A 21,914-nucleotide genomic window follows, 5' to 3' on the forward strand; every position below is an offset into this window, starting at 1 on the left:
CTTTCCCTTTCCCTTTCCCTTTCCCTTTCCCTCCCTCCCTCTCCCAAATCCAGAAGGATTATCTGTGTATCCAGAGGAGAAGCTTCTTGCAAGTTTGTTTGTTCAGAACTGACACTTGCTTTGACTTTGACTGTCTCTCCAGTCTGTTTTGCCCTGTAACTCCCCAGGTAATTAGAGATATGCTTGCCAGTAATTCCATTGCCAGCACATGGCCTTGTGTTTCTGGTGTAGCTGTAGCTGTGGTAACCCCACATCATCTTGTGGATCCAGGATGATTGAACCCAAAGCAATCAGACATAACACAAAGGCCAATAAATTGACAAAAATAAATTAATATAATAGTATAAGAAAATATGTACCACAAAGATTAAAACACCACCTAACTGCCCCAGAAGTCAAGAGAAGATACCTAAATCAGAGCACGGGAACAAAGCAATAATGCATTCAGGATAATTCCTTTATTTCCAGGGTCCTATCTCCCAGACAAACAGAGGTGATGTCTATATTTAATGGTAGCTCATTAAGTATTTTCGTTCCATCAATGTATCCAGCTGGTTTTTGAGCCAAGCTTCCAGCATCCATACTGCTGTATTAGATCACACAGCTGGGGTAAAGAAGAGGGAAAAGAAGTTGATGAAATGCTGTTGGTTTGGCTTCAGTTGAAAGAGGAAACCACTCCACTTGTATGCAACATCCTTCTCAACAGCAATTCTGAATCTACAATAATCACAATGGCAGTTGGCCTTTTATGGGCTGTGTCTTCACTGCCTGGTTCTGCAATGCTTCTTTTTGCAGCCTGTCCCACAGCTGACAGACACTAACCCTAAACACAAGCTGTTTGAACCTTCACTTCCACTCCATGGCTTTCTTGGAATTCAGCCACTTGCTTCTCTCCTGCTCTGCCATTCTGATGACTGAGAATAAACTTGTTCCATGTGTGACTCAGTCATGATCTCCTCTGTATTCCAGAGTGGTAGGAATTCACCATCCACAGCCTTGCACATTCCCTTGCCCATTTTCCATCCCTCAGTGCTTTCTTAGAGATCTGCTTGAAGTGATGGGTTTGCTCCCTGTGCTGCTCCACGCCCAGCTGTCCTGGGAAGAGCTCCTGCAATTTAGTGTTTCACAAAGATGAATTAAAATTTCTGTAGGAAAAAAAAAAGATACATTAACCAGATATCCAAGGTGCTTTTCTGGCAGCAAGTAGCTTGATGTACTGCAGATAACATACCATGCCAAAAAAAACCCTGCAAAATGAAGAGCTGAGCATTGAAAGTGGGTTTGTGAATCAGCAATAGACTCAAAGAGACAGAGGGTATAGAAGAGTAAGACCTAAGACCTTAAAAGAGCCCAAGAGTAGAAGTATGAGGGATGATGACCCATCAGGTGATTGCACTCTTCACGAGGAGGCCAGAGTGCATCTCCCATGGAGCAGGGAGTTTCACAGCTGAGGCTCAGCTTGTGCCTGTGCAGGGAGAGCAGAGGGGTCAGAGCTGCACCTTTGCCAAAGCCCTTAGTGCAGCCGTCGTGTATTATTAGCATCTGTAAGTTACAGATGGCTGAAACTTCTTCTGCAAGAAAGCCTCCATGTCAGATGTGCTTTTATGTTACTGTAAGTCAAGTACATGAAATCACTGTTAAAATTATTGCCAACTTAAAGCATGTATTTTTTAATAAATGCAGTCTGCCTGCTTTTTACGAGGCATTGTTTTATTGTAACCATAAAAACTTCAATTCCCTCTACCTAGAAGTTCATCTTTTGAATTACACTTTTCTAGTTCACTCACTCTGCAGTCAGTCAGCTTAATTTGTAACTTGTATAGATTTTCTGCCCAGCAACAGCAAAAGGAAAACATTCAACAGAAAAAGATGTCGTACCAGAAAGAGCACAAAACCTGGCACTGAAACTGAGGGGCAAATATGCTGCTGGAAGCGTTTTTAGGTTCTTAGTTGCCCAGTTTTTAATCTGAGAGTTCCGAATCATAGGAACAGAAAGGGGCAACAAGATTTGAGGGGACTGGACAAGACAATGCAGCACTGCACATACATTTCCATCCCAAAGTGCCAGGGTGTGGTTTGGAAACACAGAGCCAGGATAAATGATTATACGCTTTGCTAACTCCAGTGACCTCATAGCACAAGTATGTGGGACAACCTCTGGCAAAAGGCCCTTCTGCTTTATATAGGTTGCTTTCTGAATCTAATTCTGTAAGTATATGGGGTCCAAATAATGAGTTTGTTTAAATAAGTACCAGTTAACAAAGACGTTGCATTGAGCGCCTTTAAGGCCTTACATCCTGTTTCAGTGTATCAAAATTTAAACAGACTTTTACAGCCAGAGCTGGAGCAAGGTCAAGGGTGGAGGGGGGAGAGGGGATGAGGGGCTCTCAGTGGTGCCCTGCGACAGGACAAGGAGCAATGGCCATAAAGTAAAACACAAGAAGTTCCACCTCAACATGAGGCTTAATTTCTTCACATCGAAGGTGGCAGAGCACTCGAACAGGCTGTTCAGGTAGTCTGTGGAGTCTTCCTCTGTAGAGACATTCCAAGCTCACCTGGACGCGTTCCTGGGTCACCTGCTCGGGGTGACCGTGCCTTGGCAGGGGAGCTGGACTGGATGATCTCCAGAGTCCCTTCCGGCTCTAACAATCCTGTGGTTGTGTGAAGGGAGGGCGGTGACGGGGGGTCGGTGGGGGGCTGAGGAACCGAGGCGAGGTAGTGAGGGCTGAGAGGCTGTGGCGGGCTGAGGGGGCATGAAGAGAATGAGGGACCGAGGCGGGATGGAGGGGACTGAGGGACCGAGTCAGGGCGCTGCGGGGCGGTGATGGACCGAGGCGCTGAGGCGGGATGAGGCGCTGAGGGACCGGGGTGCGATGAGGCGTTGAGGGGACAGAGGGGAACCACGACGGGTCGGTGTGGGACCGAGGAGGGTCGCTGAGGCGCTGAGGGAGGGAGAGGGCACTGTGAGGGACCGAGGCGCGTGGCTGAGGCCCTGAGGGAGACGGGACGGTGAGGGACCGAGGCGGGTGGCGGAGGGATGGAGAGGGCACGGTGAGGGCACGGTGAGGGCACGGTGAGGGACCGAGGCGGGTGGCGGAGGGACGGAGAGGGCACGGTGAGGGACCGAGGCGGGTCGCTGAGGGACGGTGAGGGCACGGTGAGGGACCGAGGCGGGTGGCGGAGGGATGGAGAGGGCACGGTGAGGGACCGAGGCGGGTCGCTGCGGGCCGGGGGGCGGTGATGAGCGGAGGCGCTGCGGACGCGCCCCCTTCCCGCCCCTCCGCTCGCTCCCGCCGCCTCTCGCGAGGCCGCCCCCCCCCCCCCCGCGCGCGTCACCGGCGGAGCGGACGGGGACAACATGGCGGAGCGGCGGCGGCACAGGAAGCGCGTCCAGGTACCCGAGGCTCCCCCTCCTCTCTATCTCTCCCTCCCTGCCCGGTGGCTCTCCCTCTCTGTGCTTAGAGGAGCTTCCCCCGCGGCCTTCCCGCCCGACGCTGTTGCGAGGTGGCGGCTGCGGGCGGCCCGCGGTGAGGGAGGAGAGCTCCCCAGTCCCGGGCCACCGGGAGCCCCTCAGGCCGGGGCCGGAGCCCGGGATGGCAGGTTCTCCTCAGAATTTTTTAGCAGATTGGTAAACGCTGTGAAAACAGAATGGTGGAGCTCAGAGTAGGAGCGTTTCGTGGCTGAGGGGCGGCCAGCGGGGCCCCCCGGCACATCAGAGGCGCCCCCGCTTCATCCCCATGGGCTCTGCGCCCTCAGAAGTTCTTCGTCTCTCCATGACCAAAAAATCACGTTTGGAGCTGTTCCCCATTTTTAATCGCCGTGTTATACTCAGGATCTCCCCCGTTATCAGTGTCGAACAATAGCTTAGTGCGGGTAACACCAAAACAGCGGGGAGCTGCACCTTCACCCAGCGTGTCCGGCCCAGGGATCGTAAGCAGAAGTGGGACAGATGGTAAAAGCATCTTAAAGGCAAACGTGCCCCAACCAGGAAGTGATGCGGGAAGGAAAGGAAATTTGTGTCTGGAAAACATAAACAAACAGGCATGCCTATAAATAGACCTAATCAGCTTTGAGATCGTGTTAAAATGTAGTGATAATTGTGTGGTGACACTGAGAGGCAAACTGAGGGCTGCTTCGGTGTTTTCACTTACCTGGGAGCCCGGTATGTCGAGGTGTAATTTTTACAGGGAGTTCTACAGAGTTTTCAGTGCATGTTTTGGGCGTACTTACAGTATCAGTGACCATAACGCTTGTTACTGTTATATGTTATCAACACTCAGTTAAATAGTGTTTGTTTGGGGTTTATTGCTCTGCTGTAAGAGCAGATAATATTCACGGGAGAGATCACAGAGCCATTCAACGATGGATGCTTCATATGTCACCCTTCTGCTTGGCTGCCCTCTCTCCTTTCTCATCCTTCCCTTTCCCAGCCCACTTTCCCTTCCCCCAGGAAGATGGAGATCTGCCTATACCTGTAAAAGTTCCTTTTTGCCCTTTAATTCCAATGAGCGAGGCAGGGGGAGAAATGCAAGGAGTCATTAATCAAAATCTTGTTGAATGAGCCCTATCCATCACAGCATTCAATGAATTATTGCAAAACATCACAGAATTATTCTCCTTTTAACATTTTTATAGGTTGTCCCTTTCCAAGGATGACAACAGCGCTGTAAAGCACGCATCAAATCAAATTTAAACATAATTTAATGTTTGTATAACACCCAAGGCTGTAGTCTTGCAGGCAGTTAAGCACATACTTAATTTCCAGCCTGTTAGCAGTAAAAGTATTTCCCAGATTGTCAGTAATTAAATCAATGTCTGGGTTTTAAAGCTTAAGGTCGTGGCCTAAATTTGTGATATAATTATGCAAATAAATGTGTATCGTCATAGGTTCCTAGTGCAGGTCAACAACAATGGGAAGACAAGACAGTGGACAAAGAATACTGGTGAATGCCCAAGGGGTGTTCTTAATTGGTCAGTGAATAAAACAACTCATGTTTCTCTTGGTAGTGGGTTTTGGATTTCATTTTTCTTAAGCTTTTTGAACTTCACTGGTATATTTGCAGTGTGATTATCACGTTTTTCAGGCTCATGCTGCAAATGTCTTCTTTTAAGATGAAGTGTGGGATTTTTATTCGTAGGTGCTTCAAGTGTTCTAGCAGTGTGTACTTAATTTAAGGTGATGTTGCTCCCCTAAAGAGATTATTAATTGTTCTGCACACAAGTCTGACATCTGAATACCCTGTATTTCTTGACAGGAGTGAGGTTCTTGAGAAAAGCTGGTGTTTTTAGCTGTGGATGAGGCTGATGTAATGAAGTTCAATTAGAAAAACCATGGGTTCATAACCTGGGTTTGGAATGAATTTTTGTAGGATTTTATGCCTGCCATCAAGATTAGAATCATGGCAGTTAGGTCAGATAGCTAGACATGAAAAAAGGCTCAGAAATAGTTCAAAGTTCTGTCTAGCCTGCTCCACGTTTCCCATCGGAAGCAGTCACAGGAAGGATGTGTTCTATGGAATGCACTTTCATCAGAAGACACATTGCCCAATGTGTGTTGCATCGCTTAAACTCTTCCTCTGAAAGTTACAAAAGTTGCAAAAATTTTGAGTTCAGAAGTTTGAACAAAGACATTTCAGAGGCAAATTTCTCCAAGTGTCATTCCTGATGGTAATTTAACTGTAATCAAAACGGAGATTAATTCAGACATGCAGTAGTGAAGGGAGGCTGGTCTGTAGGATGGAGATTGCTTACCCTGTGGCTCCCACATGATTCAAATGTCTGAAATCAAGAATTCTTGCTGTGTATTAAGGACTTACTGACAGAAAAATAACATATGTTTGCTAGTGGCTAGTTTAATCTTTTTATTTTACACAAAATACATCTCAATAGATGGGAGATGCCTTTGAATGCCTGTTACTCCAGCAACCTGATTAAAGCTACTTCATGTCTTGGAACTATATTTTTTTCCATATGTGTCCTGAAATATTCACTTAACCACAAAATGTTCAGTGTTGTTTCCTTTGGGCCGGGTAACACGTGGCACTGTGCTGGCAGCTCTGCAGTTTGACTGTTAAATAGGAATTAAGTTTTCATTACCTTGGCTGCATTCCACATGCACAGTTTTAGTCTGCCCGTGTCAGGTTTTGGGCTGATCTTTGCGTTGGGATTAACAGCACTTGGTGTCGCACCTTGTTGCTATGTCCTGCACTCCAGAAATGTTAATGCACATAAATACTGCTCCTGAAAAGAGAGAAAACAGCTCCTGGGCAGTTTGGGGGTCAGTGTCTCACTGCAAATTGATGGCTGAGGTGGCATCAGTGCCATTAATGACAGGTACTTTCCTTGTTGACTTTTTTCCTGTGATTCAAGTTCTGAGATTCTCCTGATGAAGGACATCTACTAATCATTAACTCTTGTAGCCTGCAGTTGTGTCCTGTTATGATTTGGGTTCTGCTGGAAGGAAGATGCACAGCTGCAGAGCTGCATTGCTGCTCCTCTGCTGCAGTTTTGTGTGAATGACTCTGAAAAGGATCTGCAGAAAGGACAATGCAATAGTTTTCCACTAATGCATATTTTACTCCAGCTTGGCCATTTGGCTTAATTTTCTTCATGAATTCTAGTAAAGATGAGTGGGATGATAACAAAGGAGACTGGTTAAATTATGTCTTTGAAACCTGAGTGGTATTAGCTGATAGAGGAGGAAGAAACAAAGATCAAGGGGACAAAAAAAGTAGAAAAATGGAAATTAAAAGTAGCAGCCTGAGTTGTCATTAAAACAAGGATCAGTCTTTCGGAAATCTTGAGCTACATTTTTGGAGGTGGGAAGGGAAAAAGTCAAAACAGCTGGCCTGGGGTTGGAAGGGGACTAAAGCTGGCATGTTCTGGCCTCAAAATACTATTCAAAATACTGTACATTGCTCCTTGGGTCTGTTTTAGAACTCTGTATGTTTACAGAGTTCTGTATGTTTTGCTCAAAAAAATTAGCAATGGTTAATAAAAAGAGGGAAGAAAACAGATACTTCTGTTTTCATAGGATATGGACTGCCAAACATCTGCTAATCTTTTTCTGTAAAGAAAAGTTAATGTTTTGTGGCCTGCACATGGCCACAAAATCCAGAAGAACTGGTTTCTCCACATGGCTCTGCCACAGTTCCTTTTAAGAGAGAGACCTGGGGCAGTCCTTGTACTGGTCATCAGTGCAGGAGTCGGGCAAGTTTGTGTTTGTTAGTCACTGAAGAAAACAAGGATGTCCTAAGAGCAAGTCCTAACACCCAGGTGTGTTTGTTTCCCCCTACCCACTCCAGTCATGCCAATTTCTGTGCTTTTTCTTTGTCTATGGCACGTTGGTTTATTTTAGGCAAAGTACAACTATCTCAGCAGCACCCAGTACCCTGCCACTGAACATCCACTCTGAGATCCTGACAGTCAACAGGGAAGGGAAAAAGATAATCCTACAGTTCAGCCCAAGCACTTCCAGAGAAGAGTGAGCTGATGCAGTTGTAGTCTTTATAATGAGGTGTGTGGAATGGAATCTGGGCTGACACAGTGTCGTTTTTGATGTAGCTTCTCAGCTTGAAAAACAGGCACCACATGATAAATATGCTTAAAATTCTTCTTTTCCTTATCTGAAAACTGTATCAACTATTAGGCTTCAGCAGTCTGCTTTGAGGGATGGTGTTCTGAAAATCTGAGAGCAAAGAAATCAACTAGATATTGTTTCATTGAAATAAAACTATTTTGATGACCCTTTTGAAACAGAGGAGCATAAATCCTTGTAATGCTTTTGGCTGCACATGGAATAACTTGTCTTGCTAGTGACACTCATCATTTACTCTCTTCTGATTTTCCAGAAACCCTGTTTATGTTACCAGGTTGTGGAAGGAAATTGGCCTGTCTTGGGTCGTACCTGTCTTCTTGCAACTGTGACTCAAAGAGGGAATGAAATGAGTGCAGTTTTCAAACCAGAAGTGTGTTCTGCCCTTTTGTCATCCACTGAGTGTTCCAGGAGCAGGAAAACCTGAATAAGTCATGCTTGGGTAGAGCTGAGGGGGAGAATTCAATGGCTCAGTTCAGATGTTATTTTGATGTGTTCAGGCCTCTCTGGTGCTGCAGTCCCAGCTGGGGGTTGAATTAACTGGGAACTGCAGCCATGCATTGAAGTCCAGAAGGGACTGTGCTGTACTTTGATTTGGGAGATAATGGTAAGTTTGATTAGGACTTTCCCTTCACTTCAGTGAGTCTGGAAGGTCCCTGGGTTTGGTTGTCCCTTTATGAATTCATACAGGGCAGAATTCTGATTGAGAATTAGTCTTAAAAATTTAAAATGTCTTTGCATTTCTAGCAAGTCACTAGGCTGAGCACTGCTTTTCCTGTCAGCAGGTGGAGTTCTGTCTAGACAAGTAAGAAATTTGGTTTGATTTTATTTTTAATGGCCAGAGTTTGTAAGTCACCAGGGATTGTAAATCTCTAAATTGTACATGCTGTCTAGTGACAACATGGGCTACTTTTAAAAACTAACACAAAATTTGGTTGAAAAATGGGGATTAAATTGCAGGGGGCACTTTTCTCAGAATGAGCTCAGTTAAACTGTGGCAGTCTCTCTCCCTGGGAAGCTTTTTTTGTTTGGGCTGTTATGAAACTATCCCTCATGGACAAAGCAACAGAGAGAAAGGAGCAATAAAAAAAATCTCCTGGTGCCAGCCCCTGCCTGTGTAGTGCATCACATGACCCAGCAGGATCATAAATATTTTAGGAAGAAGGAGAAAAACCACCTTAGCAGAGGAATTACCACTGATGAGAATATCTACAGTTTCTCTGTCTGTTTTACTGTCCGTGCTGTGAAGAACATTTGCCCTGTGAGTTGTTCCAAACTTCATTTGCTGACAGGAATTATTAGAAAAGCAGTGTTTCACACGCAGTCTGCTGGAGCCTTATCCCATGTGGCAATGATGGGACACAGTCAGTTGTTTTCTTTCAGTACATTGGAACCCCTTTTGTTGCTGTTCAATTACTCTGGTACCAAGTTTGGTGGCTTGGTTTGATTTACAGTTACTGGTATAACTGTACCATGTAAGAGGGCCTGAAACCACAGAACATAATTTATGTGCATACATGCACTGTCAGGGAATAGTTTTCTTATCTGATGTTCAATACAGATTTTTTAAAATTTAAAAATAATTAAAAAAAAGGATTGAACATGCAAAAGGAGGTAATAACTATTTGAGGACTTTTAGGATCATCTGGCCTAATTTGGGCACGTTTTTGAAACTACCTGGAGAGTAAGCATATTTCTGCTTTCATGTGGAGGATTTAGACTTTTTAAAAAAGTCTCAGAACTAAGGACTATGGAGTCTTTTGGCCACTTGGATACCTTGTGTCTGTATTATTCTCTTCAAAAGTCTCCTCAGACAGGAAAAGCAACAATCTCCTCTAGAAGGATACTCATTAACCAGTTGGTTTTGGAAGTTAGCTGTTGAAAATTAACAACTCTTACCATCTGAAGCTTTTATTCTGGTGTAAACACATCTATTTCACCTTGCATTTCCATTTAGCATGCTGCTTGTGATATTATGATTATACACCTTAAAAGCAGTAATGGAAGTTGTATATGTTTATTGACCTTTAGGAAAATTAGGTCTTTAAATAGACTCTGAAACTTTTATTCCTGTAAATGACCAATCTGATTTGTGGTTGATATAATCTATTTCTTCAGGCAACATGAGAGGAACAGGTACAGAAAAGGCACTGCAGTGTGGAAAGCTGTCCCATGTTTCTGTGTTTCTCATCCACAAATAGCAGGGGGGGTTGGAGAATTAAACCTTAAGGATTGAAAGAATTTACAGAAAATAATTTTGAGGAACTTAGTGTAAGTCAGTTTAATATCCCAGCCTATGGTTTCTTCCAGATATATTTTTGTGAAGCAGGAACATTGCAAAGTTCTTCCATTCCCTGCTTGCAAATATTAGACCTTAATTTTACATAACTGAAAATGCCCATCTCCAAAATGCCTTATACATCTCAGAGTTCTGTTACCTCTCTGCAGGGTGGTAAAAGCACAGAATTTGTGAATGTGTGCAGACTTCTCATTAAACATTGGTTTTGATGTTCAGATTTCATCCTGCTGTGCTTTTATCCTGATGTTGTACTCTGTAGATTGGAAGAATCTCTTCAAGGGTACTCTAAAGTCTCATTCTGTAGTTGTGCAGTGGGCAAATAAACTTTCTAGCCAAATCTTTCAGCTTCTTTTCAACATGGTTTTCTCCTTCTCATGAAATCTGAGCTGCTCTGTGTTGAGTGCCTATGTTGTTGTCATTTCATACACACTCATTCCTCACTCTGCTTTTTCTTTGTTCCCAGCTTCACAACTGTTTCCATCCCAGCTGTGTACCTTAAGCAGCTTCCCATGTGCTGCTTTCCTCTTTGGCCTTCCTTTAGTTTGCTCTTTCTACAGATCTGCTAAAGGAGTTTGTCCTCCTTACCTTCAGTTCATCTGACTTGAGATTTGCTGCTTTTTTTCTTCCTGTAGACAGAAAGTTCTCAGGAAAAATTACTTGACCTATTTTCACATCCTTTATGTTTTATTTGTTATTTATATATTGCTGTGAAATAATAAAGACTTTGCAATATCTGATTTTTTTAAGCCCAAATGGGTGAATTTCTTATGCATTTAAACTGTATTAATAATTTTTGACTTTTCCCACTGTAGGAAGTTGGTGAGCCATTCAAGGAGGAGAAGGCTGTTGCTAAATACTTGCGCTTCAACTGTCCAACAAAATCCACCAACATGATGGGCCACCGAGTTGATTATTTTATTGGTAGGGCTGCTTTGAATTCAGGTTTCTTCTAACATTGCACTTGGAGGGTGGGAGAGGCTGTTTTATTTTTATTAGTAGTACTTTATCTAATAAGTACTGATCATGTAGTTCGGTTTTGAAAACTCATCTAGGTATTAGGAAGCCATAAAATTAATCTCACTAGCCTGGAGTAAATGCAATAAACCTTTCACTCTGTGGTTTAAAGGTGTGTGATGTCCAGAGGAATATATTTCAGAATAGTGACAAGTCTTATTTGAAAGGTTGAAAGTATGTGGAACATCACCAGAACAGACTGGTCATTGTGGTTCAAGGAACGTAGACTAAATGTTAAAAATAATGTTAATTTGAATGCATTTTAATTCAATTTTTTTTCCTCTAGCTTCAAAAGCTGTGGATTGCCTCCTGGATTCTAAATGGGCAAAGGCAAAGAAAGGAGAGGAGGCTCTCTTTACAACCCGAGAGTCTGTAGTTGATTATTGCAACAGGTATGACCCAGGCTACCTCTTCCGTGTCCTGAATGGCTGTAGTTGTCCAGATGTCACAGGTATTTAGGAGCCAGTGTAACTTGGGCTTCGTGCATCCTAAAACTTCAGTGGTTGTATGCAAAAATAATGATTGTAATAATTTATATTGCTGTGTTTGAGGGTGGAAATGGTGCAGTTTCACTACTTTTGTTCCCAGAATCCTCTCAGGCTTTCACTGCACTGCTTGGGGCAGCAAGGTGAACCAAAGGAGTTTCTTGAATTTTGCCAATATTTGAAGTTAGTAGGGTCAGAGCTCTCAAATCTCTCTGTCCTTGCTGTCTGAGGAACAGGATTCTCTACTGCACTACTGCTCTTCCTGTTGGGAATTCAGCTGTGTTCCTTTCAAGGATGTTTCTAGTTGGTGACGACCTTAAGAATATCAAATACTACATGCTGCTGCCCTGCTTGCCATATATTTATATCTTTATATCTCCATACATAAATAGATAATATATACACTTGCAATAAGGTCTGTTTGTAGCTGACAGGAAGGGAAGACTTGGCATAGGTACCAGAGTTTCAACAGAACAGTTCTGTTCATTGTGCATCACTTACCAGTGATCTTGATGAGCTGTATGTCCACTTCCTTATTTTTGCAATGAAATATGTTGACATGAACTTGAAAATAAATATTGCAGGAATTGCATTAATGGGAAAGATAATTAAATGGATCTGGTGGGTTGCTGTATCCTACATCTTGTGTGTTCATTTATATCTGCAAAATGCTGCCACAGAAAAGTAGAGTTTTTACCCAGTTTTGAACAGATGACCCAAAAAAAGCAAAGCAACAGGCAAGACATGGGATAAGTAGGTCTGGAGTGTGTAGCTGTAAATAGAGCAGATGATTGTGACCTTGCCTTTCAGTCATGCTGGTCATGATTGTGTTAGAGAGATAATCTAGAATGGTGTCTAATAACATAATTGAGTGTAAATGTTGTTCTCACAGTTGCACTTAAATTAATCATTTAACTTTTTTCATTTTAAGACTTCTGAAAAAACAGTTCTTTCATCGAGCACTGAAAGTGATGAAAATGAAACCTGACAAGGATACAAAGAAAGAAAAGGAAAAAGGAAAGACTGAGAGTGGGAAAGAAGAGGAGAAAAAGAGCAAGAAGGAAAGTGGCAAAGATGAAAAAACGAAGAAGGAGAAAGAAAAGGAAAAGAAAAAGGATGGTGAAAAAGATGAGTGTAAGAAGGTAAATACTGTGTGTAAGAGAAGAAACAAACCTGTAGCAAATATATCAGAAGATTGTTAACATTGCACTGGCTCAGAAGTTGATTATTCTAAAATATGTCATGCTTTATTTTCCCGTTTTCATCTCTAAAATATGCTGCTTTTTTTTTCTTTGTTACCTTTTGAATTTGTCTTATTTTGATCTAGGTCAAAAAAGAGGCTTCAGTTGGCCTTTGTGTACCTTGTCATCTTTTAATGTGGGCTGAGTTACTCAAAACCTGTTTCTCTCCATGGCAGCAGGCAGGGAGGCTGTGTACATCAGTTGTCATAGAATGACACATGTGCATGTGACCAAACATCCAAACCGGTGCAGCTGCACCAGTGAAACAAACAGTTTTGCAGTGTTTGGTAACAGGAATGTTTGGAATGTCACATTTGGTATGTGGGGCCTGTAACTGGCTGTGTAACAGTGCTCCATGACTGCCTGCATCCTGATTCCTTGCACTTGAGCTTCCACCTTTAAACTACTACTGCTGTACAGATTTTAATGTGGTTTGGGTTTGTTTTCACTTCTGATTGGTTTTATTACTTATTTATTATTAGGAGAACAGAATTTCTAAAATGCTGTGAAACTTCAGGAGAAACTTGATGAGTGAATATGGTGTTTCTTCTACATACTGTGCTCTGAATCAGTGAGAGTTAGTAGGATAGTGGTCCAAAGATATTCCCATTCAGACATTCCTAAGTGAAGTAATGGCACCTCTAGTGAGAGTTACACTCTGTCTACAAAGGTTTGGCTGTCCAGAGAAACCTAAATGGTGAATAAAAGAGTTATAAACGGGACAATCCCACTGCAGTCCCAGCCCAGTGTAAGATTACCCAACCCCTGAGGTACTGCAAAATGCTGATGGTGAAAGTAACAAACTCCTCCATTCCACTGTCATCAGGGGAGGTACATTATTAAATGTATGTTAATTTTTAAACTAATCATTATTTATTGAACAGATATTTAGTGGATTATATAAGCCAGTCAGTAGGAACTTGAATGAAACACAGGACCAAAACCACAAAGTTAATTTCTCACAATGAAGTAAGCAAAGAGAAGCAAACAGGAGACAGAGAAGAGGAAGCACAAGATCCAAAAAGAGATTGAGGAGGACAAAGAATAAATGGGCAGAAACTGATTCTGCCAGGATGTCCCTTTGGTAAATATGGCACTAAAACAGCAAATAATTCTAACAAAGTCAGTGATGGTGAAGTGTTGTTCCCTGTTCTTGATCCCTGTACAGACTTTCTGTTAATATCAGCCCAGCTTTGCTGGGCATTTGATGACAGTGTAATCCTGAAGTCATAGTCTAGTCCTTAGACACTAAAAATGAGATTTCTCCTTACTTACAATTTTCCTTCATTTTTGAGGTACCCAGTTGATAATAAATAAGAACAGGAGGAAATAAAGTATCTTTACTTAAAAAAAACCAAAAAAGTGTGAACATGATCTTAAGTTTGTGAAGTTACTAGATTAAATATATTAACAGATACAGTAAATTAAATTAAAATATATAGTAAAAATAATGTACAATATTAAATATAAAGTTTAAAACATCATATTTTGTAATTTTTGTATATAATTGTTTGTATGTGTATTTTAATATATAATAATTTTTTTAATATATTAGATATCAATAAAATATTTATGTTTGTCCTCAGGATGACACCCCAGGAACACCCAAGAAAAAGGAAACTAAGAGAAAATTTAAACTTGAACCACATGAAGACCAAGTTTTCTTGGATGGAAATGAGGTAAGATTTATAGGTGCTTTTCATCTTCGGGTGTCACCATGCCAGTGTCAGACAATACCATAATTTACTGGATTTCTGCAAACTCCTTCTTGACACGTTGAAAAAAAAAATTAATGGCAGTGTGGTGGCTGATCTTGAAACCAGATTTTCAGATACTTCAAGGAGGTTAAAGACTGGTAAATAGAGGATAGGAACTTCAAAAAAATCCCAAAGAAAACTTCCTTACCAGTAGTTGAGGTGTTGGTGGCCGTGAGGTGAAATGTTTGTCCTCGGGGTGGATTCAGGGGCTGGTGGAGCTGACCCTGCCTGGGACAGGAGGGTGAGACAAAGACTCCTGAAGTCCCTCCAGCCCAACTTATCCCACAGCCACTGCCATGCCAGAATTGTTCTAAACCAAATAAGCCTTCCAGGACAGCATGTTCAGTTACAGGAGGGGAAATAAAAAATAACCATCTGGCTTTGTGATCTGAGCAGACAGGCACCCTTTGGCATTCCTGAATGCTCATCCTGGCTTAACCACTGAAATTGTGGCCTTAAATACTTCCATGTGCTTTGTGGTTCTGGAAGACAAAGAATTTAATTATTTACCAGCTCTGTGATGTACAGAGTCACATTTGTACTTCTCAATTTTGGGATAAGTGGTAAGTTTTACTGTGCTGTCTGTGGCTGTACTGGAATCTCCCCCAGGATTCTTGTGTTCCTTTGGTTATAAAACATACATGGCAGCAAATTCTGTAAATAAATCACTTGTGCAGAAAATGTGCTTCCCCTTTGTATCTTGATTTTACCTTTCTCAGTTCTCCTACACTTGCTTTGCTCAGTTTCATCCCATCTCATGTGGAATCACACCCAGCTCTGATCCTCCCTGTCATCTTCACATGAGGTGCCCAATCCAAATGAGGCTGCAGCACAGTATCTGCAATACCACAGTAGTTACTGCTTGTCTTAACATCAGTTACTTCTCTGTTTATTAATGAGCTGACATTTTTTAACAACTATAATTCACAAGAGCTTTTTTTAAGTTGTAGCTAATTTAGAGCCAATTCTTGTGTATTTGCATTCGAGCTGAGTTTTTCCCTTTCCTTCATTATTTTGCACTTACAAACACTGGATATCACACCCTTGTTGCCAGTCACCATCTTCAGCTTGCTTGGGCTCACAGAACAGCTGACTAGCAACAGCTGCACCTGAATACAGTTAACTTTGGCACCCTGTGGGAAGCAGAATGTTAAATATTTATTGCATCACACAGAATCACCGCTGCCTCCCAGGTGCCCTTCTGGTAGTTGGTATGGACACATCTGCAATGAGGGTTGCTGGTTTCTAGTAACCAGTAGCTTCTTTTCATAGTTAGAAGCTCAGATTGAAACTGTTTAGTTTGCTAAGAAAAAAAACCACAGATTTTTCTAGTTCAGAAAATCTTGCACTTTACCAAGAAGTTTTTCATTTATGGCTGAGCAGCTCAGATTGAAATGGATCCACAGTTCTCACACAGACATTTGGCTCTGAGAGTTGCAACTGTAGACGTAGAGGTAACAGTGCTGTGGGACAGAGGGTACAGGGCCACTGATCTGAGCCCAGCACAGGGCCTGCAGTGAACATTCCAGCTGCCTCCTTTGTTCCAGGTGTGCAATCTCTGTGTTTTCTTTTCAAAGGTCACAGGACTTTTTGTTTCCACTTAGTGGACTTAGGAAACTTAATTTTTGCTTTTTTTTTTTTTTTGCTTCATGCTGAACAACATTAATGAATAAAGAACAACCAAACCTTGATTCAGTGATATTTCAGAATCTTTCATTTTCCCATCAGTTCTGCTGTCTGATTTTTTTCTCAGGATAACATCACCTGTCAGTTACCCTTCCTAGGAATCACAACCCCTTGCCTTGACCAGGTGCTGACCAGAAGGCCTTTTTCTCAGCACCAAGCATTGCAGCCTGGCAGTGAGTGTTTGGGTGAGGGAATACAGGAGATGTTTATCAGAGAGCTTGTTCTGAGTGTAAACCGTGTCATTTCTATTGTAGGTCTACGTGTGGATCTATGACCCCGTTCACTTTAAAACTTTTGCTATGGGACTTGTACTTGGTAAGTAGACACAAGTTGTTCATTTCTGTTGCCTTAAGCTAACCAGTGAGTTGTCCAGTGGGCAAATGTGGGTTATGTAAAAAAATGAAATATGTTATGAGTGATACATTTCTGACCCTAGAACTTGTATTTGTGTAGAATAACACAAATCAGCTAATTTTATTTTAAATCTAAAATAGTATAGATGTTAACTGAATCTAAGGCACTACTATGAATGAGCAGTAAACCTGGAACATCTGTACATGTACCAGGAAAAACTAACGATGCTTCTCATGCCTCTGTCCTGCCCTCCCTGCTCAGTGATTGCTGTCATAGCCGCGACCCTGTTCCCGCTCTGGCCAGCCGAGATGCGCGTCGGTGTTTATTACCTCAGCGTGGGCGCCGGCTGCTTTGTCGCCAGTATTCTGCTCCTGGCCGTCGGTGAGTGTCGGCAGGCGGGGTCTGAGAGGCCGGAGGCACAGCCCGGCTCTTCCCCGAGCTCGGAGCTGGGCGCTGCCGCAGCCGGGTGGGTCTGTGTGCGCTTCCCTCCGGCCAGCGGGTGTCACAGTTGTGCCACGGGAAGAGAGAGAGAGCTCAGGCTCGTGTCACCTGTCGGTGTTTCCTGTGTAGTGCAGATTCGTTTACTGCCTGTGTTTAAACAAAAAAGTGCAGAACAAACCCAGAACTGCACGCAGAAACATTGAGAGGCGAGAATGGTGTCACCAGGATTTTAAAGCTTTCTGTGGCAGAGGGGTTGAGAGCTGAATGAGAGATAAGATCCATGGTTAGTGGGGTGGAGGAGACACGGTAAGAACAAACTACTCCACAGAGCTGTTGTGGAATGAGGGGTTTCTTCCCAGCATCCCCCAGTCCCTGGCTAGGCATGGGCATTAGCAGTGAACATCTCTTACAGCATGATTGTACAGTGTGTGTGCCTATAACAAAATCCAAACTTTCCCTTGTTTTCACACAGCTCGCTGCATCCTTTTCCTTATCATCTGGCTCATCACTGGAGGAAGGCATCACTTCTGGTTCCTGCCAAACCTTACAGCAGATGTGGGATTCATTGACTCCTTCAGGCCCCTGTACACACACGAATACAAAGGACCAAAAGCAGACTTAAAGAAAGAGGAAAAAGCAGAATCCAAAAAGCAGCAAAAATACGACAGCGAGGAGAAATCAGATAGTGAGAAGAAGGAAGAGGAGGATGGAAAAACAGAAGCCACAAGGAACTCGGGAACAGACGGCTCAGGAGGAGAGCGACATTCAGACACTGACAGTGACAGGCGTGAAGATGACAGGTCCCAGCACAGTAGTGGCAATGGAAACGACTTTGAAATGATCACAAAAGAGGAACTGGAACAGCAAACAGATGAAGGGGATTGTGAGGAGGAAGAGGAGGAAGATACTGAAAGTGGGCCTTCACATGGAAAATCATAACTCACTGTGGTTTGGGACTAAGTATGTGCAAATGGTTGGATTTTCTTTGTTGGCTGATCACCAAAACATAGACCATACAGTAGCATCTTTGTTTGCTGAAATATCTGTGTTACCAAACAGTTTTATATCTAGTTCCTTCATTTTTTTTTAACCATTAACTTGATTACTCGGTACTATGTTAATCATTAATATCCATTTACAGAAGTTTTATCAATTTGACAAGTTTTTTATTGATTGATAGATTGCCCAGATTGTCCTCAAACATACTGAAAAACATCATTTTCTGGTACTTGCATAACTGGTCAATTAGTTTAGCTTCTCAAACTTGCTTTTGTAAACCAGGTAAAAGTTGAATGACCAAATCTCAGATTATTCCTAGTTATCCTCATCTGATAGTTAGGTAAAGCCCTTCTTAGCCCACAGCCTTCTTGAAATTTTTCTTGATTTTGTTTTCAAAATATTATGAGAACTTTCCTGAGAAAACTAGTTTTAGCACAAGCATTTTGCTGACAGTAGAGGAGCTGGTAGTGCTGAATTTGGCTGCAGTGTTCTCTGTTTCTCCAGCATGTTTGCCAGCAACTGAGGAAATCCAAACTGGTTTTGTGCATCCAGTGCAGAGAGAGATGTCATCTCCAGCAGGTGAAGGAAGCAGCATGGTTTGGAAATGATGGCTGTTTTCTTTCTCCTGCTCCATCATAATTTAAAAACAAATGTATTCTGTACATAATTTACAAATAAAGCAAACCATTTTCTTTAACTGCTACTTATTATTTAGAGATTTGATCCAGCATTCAGTTTGTATTATTGAAGCCATGTTGTGGTGTATCTATCAGAGAAATGCAAGTCGAGAGGACCTCACGGAGTATTTGTGTATGATTGATAGCTGTTCCACAGAAGCTTTAGTTTTGTGCCAACATTCCATGTATTTGAGTAAATTGATCTTTATTAAATGAAAGCAAACACCAGAGCTGTATGGATGCCTTAATGTTAAACCTCTCTGTACTCTGGAACTGGAGTAGTTTTAAGCCGAAGAGGCAGGAGAGTGTTGGTCTGCTCGCAGAGCTGGGTGGCTCAGAGCTGGTGTGAAATGACCATTAGTAACTTGTGTGTAAAGCCCTCGGAGCAGCCGCTGCCGTGTCTCCCTTCCCGCTGCCTCTGTGCAGGACGGACTGGAGGTCTTGGCTGACTGAGCATGGAAGAAGTTACAACTCAGCCTCTTTCCTCTCAAGGACTTTATAGATTTGATTGTCTTCCCAGCCCACTCAGAGAAGATGAGGGTAAGAGAATTTTTTTTTCCTATCCTAATTTGCTTCCCATCCTTCCAGCGTCGGCATTTTGGATGAAGATACCAATTTTTCAGATTGTGCAAATATATACATCATCATGGTTGCATTGATAAACAATTCATGGATATGGTGTATTTGCTTCTTAAATCCTGAATAGTTACTGCATAAGGAAACAGATAAATTGGATCACTTTTTTATTAATATAGCAAAAAAATTAAAGGACCCATTAACTAAACAGATTGACTCCTGGCCACTTGTGTGTTATCACTGATTAAAGGGGCTAACGAAATCATGTTGTACCTGAGTGGGGTGTGCACAATGTGATGGGGAGAGCAGAGCCTGCACTGGGGCATCACAGGGCAGCCAAGCCCTGGACAGGGTTTTAAGAAATTAATGCAGTGGTTTTCAGTTATTTCAAGTACGTTTCCTCCTCCAAGTGAAATAACATCTTCGGGGCCATGCTGAGCAAATCAAGAGGAAATAGTGAAATAAAAACTCTAATGTTGCCATTTGTTCCCTGTTCAGGGGGTGTGTACCCCATGCCAGCACTGCCCACTTGGAGGGAGGTGTCTGGATCTCAGAATTAACCATCAGACACTTGTGCTGTCACCTTGACAGAGTTCCAGGCTCCTGCAGCCTAGAAATTGAATTGGCCTTAACTGCTCACTTGATCTGCTGTGAACAGCTCTGATCTCTGAGGTGGGGTAAGAAAGATCTGCTCAGAGGTTAAGGAAAGAACTTAATGACTCATTACTGTAAGCTTGTTTTCCTAGAGTACTTCTTGTACTCCCCTTGTACTCCTACTTGTTTTCCCCCAAGTACTTCTGAAGCATTTTGGAATAACTTAATGAAAGAAGTGGTTACAACATGCCAGTAACAGTAAAATTATGAGTGGACTTAAGGTAACATGACAAATGCTTCCAGTCCAAAGAGGAAATCACAAAAGGACTTGGCCATCTTTAGATTTTTGTATTAGGCATTTCAAAGTTCTTAATAATTTTCATTTTTAACTTTGAGAGTTTATGGTAACCTCATGAGAACAAATTAACATATATTTAGTGAAAAATTACTCAAATAACTACACCACTAAAATGTCCTTCCTGCAATAAAATTTTATGGTGGTCTTATTCCTTCCAGTATAATTTTCTGGGTTTTTTTCTTTGCAAGAAGATATGATTACTCCTATATATTCTTTTAAACTAAATAACTACTGGTAAAACATAAATGAGTATTAATGCAGATCAGTGTTTAGTAGGGATGTTACACTCAAGTGTGCTCTGCTCTGGTACAGAGCTGTTGGGTTCTGGGGTTCTTAAACAGGCAGCTCTTTCTCTAGCAATTAAGAAACAATAAAAATTATTATTTTATGATCTTGCTTATTTCTCTATCTGTAGAAAAGTTACAGTACTGGGGAGATGATAAGCAATTCTCAAACAGTAAAGTATGCTCATTGCAGCAGATCAGGGGAAGCATTTATGTTCCCCTACTGTGGATCACACAGCAGATTTTTCTGGTGTTTTGTGTAAAAAATAGATAGATAGATAGATAGATAGATAGATAGATAGATAGATAGATAGATAATAGTTATTTTGGCCTTTTTCTGTTTGAAATAACACTGACAAGCTCTCTGAGCATCGTACTGCAGGAAGAAGGGCAGATAAAGAGAACTGGAGAATGTCTCAGTTCTTCAGTTTGCTCTCCTTACACTTTCCCAGGACTCAAGAGGGGTAGCAGAAGCATCTGCCCCATGTAAACACTAAATGTAGACAACGTAAACATGAACTGTAGAAATGGAAAACACCTGCCAGGCTTAGCTTTTCTGTTCCTTCCTGCAACCCCCAGCAGTTCTCACTGTGGCACTGAGCCCTCAGAGCCTTGCCAGGGCTCTCTGCAGCTCCTCTGAGGATGTAATTCTTTCCTAACGGGGTCACAGGGACAGCAAAGCAATGTTCCAGCCTCACAGCTGGCATAAAAAGCCCTGAGCAACAGAGAAACATCCTCTGCCGGCTGCAGGGGATTGACTGGCAGCAGCTGGAAGCCCTGCCAGAATCCCTCCTGGACCTGTTGGCAGAGTCAGTTCAAGTCAGCTCAGTTTTCAGAACAATCCTCTTTCCTCTCCTCTGCCCTGCCCTGTGCCTCCCTCAGGCAGCTGCTGTGCTGGGCACCCCTTGCAGTGTCCATGCCAAAATTTCTATTTCCCACTCCAAACATAAACAATTTACAAAATAAAATACACCTGAAAAATGCCTGGAAAAAATAGAACTGTGGAAAATGTAAGTGTCAGTATGTGCATACCTGTTTCCCTCTCTGGAGAGGCCATGGTGAGGACAAAGACACCTTTTAGGCTCTGGGACACCTAAATGAGCTCTAGGTCCCCATGGGCCTGACTGAGATGACACAGCCCAGCTGTTTGTAACAGGGACTGATCCTTCCCCTCCCTCACATCCCCAAAATTTGCCTTATCCTGACTTAGATCAAATCTTCCAACAGGAGAATTCTGTACATATTATTTCCTTGAGTTCTAGAAAGGTTGTCTTTGCCTTACTTATATTTGAGTCTAAACTCTTCAAGGAGTTGTACTGGGGTAAATTCAAAGTAGATCCACAAATCTGAGACAGCACAAAACCAGAGCAGGAGACAGACTCTGGAGATAATTTCCTGCTCACACTCAGTGCTCAGGACCTGCATGTCCCCCCTTCTGCTCCTTCTACCTTTTGCCAGCTATTCCTTTCCCAGCTGCTGTGGGAAGGGAGGGCTGTATCCCTTATTCATTAGCTGACATTTCATCCAGCTACTTCTCAAGCATTTTTAAAGCCAA

The 21,914-nt window shown here is 42.5% G+C and overlaps 2 protein-coding genes across 2 annotated transcripts; one reads left to right on the forward strand and one right to left on the reverse strand.

Annotated features, from left to right (window-relative positions):
- Positions 1–439: 439 nt before the first annotated feature.
- Positions 440–3,360, reverse strand: LOC128812231 (proline-rich protein 36-like). The gene is made up of 2 exons (XM_053986493.1): positions 2,556–3,360; positions 440–1,145 (listed from the first exon to the last, which is right to left on the reverse strand). Exons 1-2 carry the CDS (start codon positions 3,358–3,360, stop codon positions 1,027–1,029), a joined length of 924 nt encoding a protein of 307 aa, XP_053842468.1. The 3' UTR covers positions 440–1,026.
- Positions 3,296–19,331, forward strand: SEC62 (SEC62 homolog, preprotein translocation factor). The gene is made up of 8 exons (XM_053986432.1): positions 3,296–3,394; positions 10,706–10,814; positions 11,194–11,299; positions 12,324–12,534; positions 14,220–14,312; positions 16,331–16,391; positions 16,692–16,811; positions 17,344–19,331. Exons 1-8 carry the CDS (start codon positions 3,359–3,361, stop codon positions 17,808–17,810), a joined length of 1,203 nt encoding a protein of 400 aa, XP_053842407.1. The 5' UTR covers positions 3,296–3,358; the 3' UTR covers positions 17,811–19,331.
- The last annotated feature ends 2,583 nt before the right edge of the window (positions 19,332–21,914 follow it).

Source organism: Vidua macroura, chromosome 10 (assembly GCF_024509145.1).
Source record: "Vidua macroura isolate BioBank_ID:100142 chromosome 10, ASM2450914v1, whole genome shotgun sequence".
NCBI classification, from domain to species: Eukaryota; Metazoa; Chordata; class Aves; order Passeriformes; family Viduidae; genus Vidua; species Vidua macroura.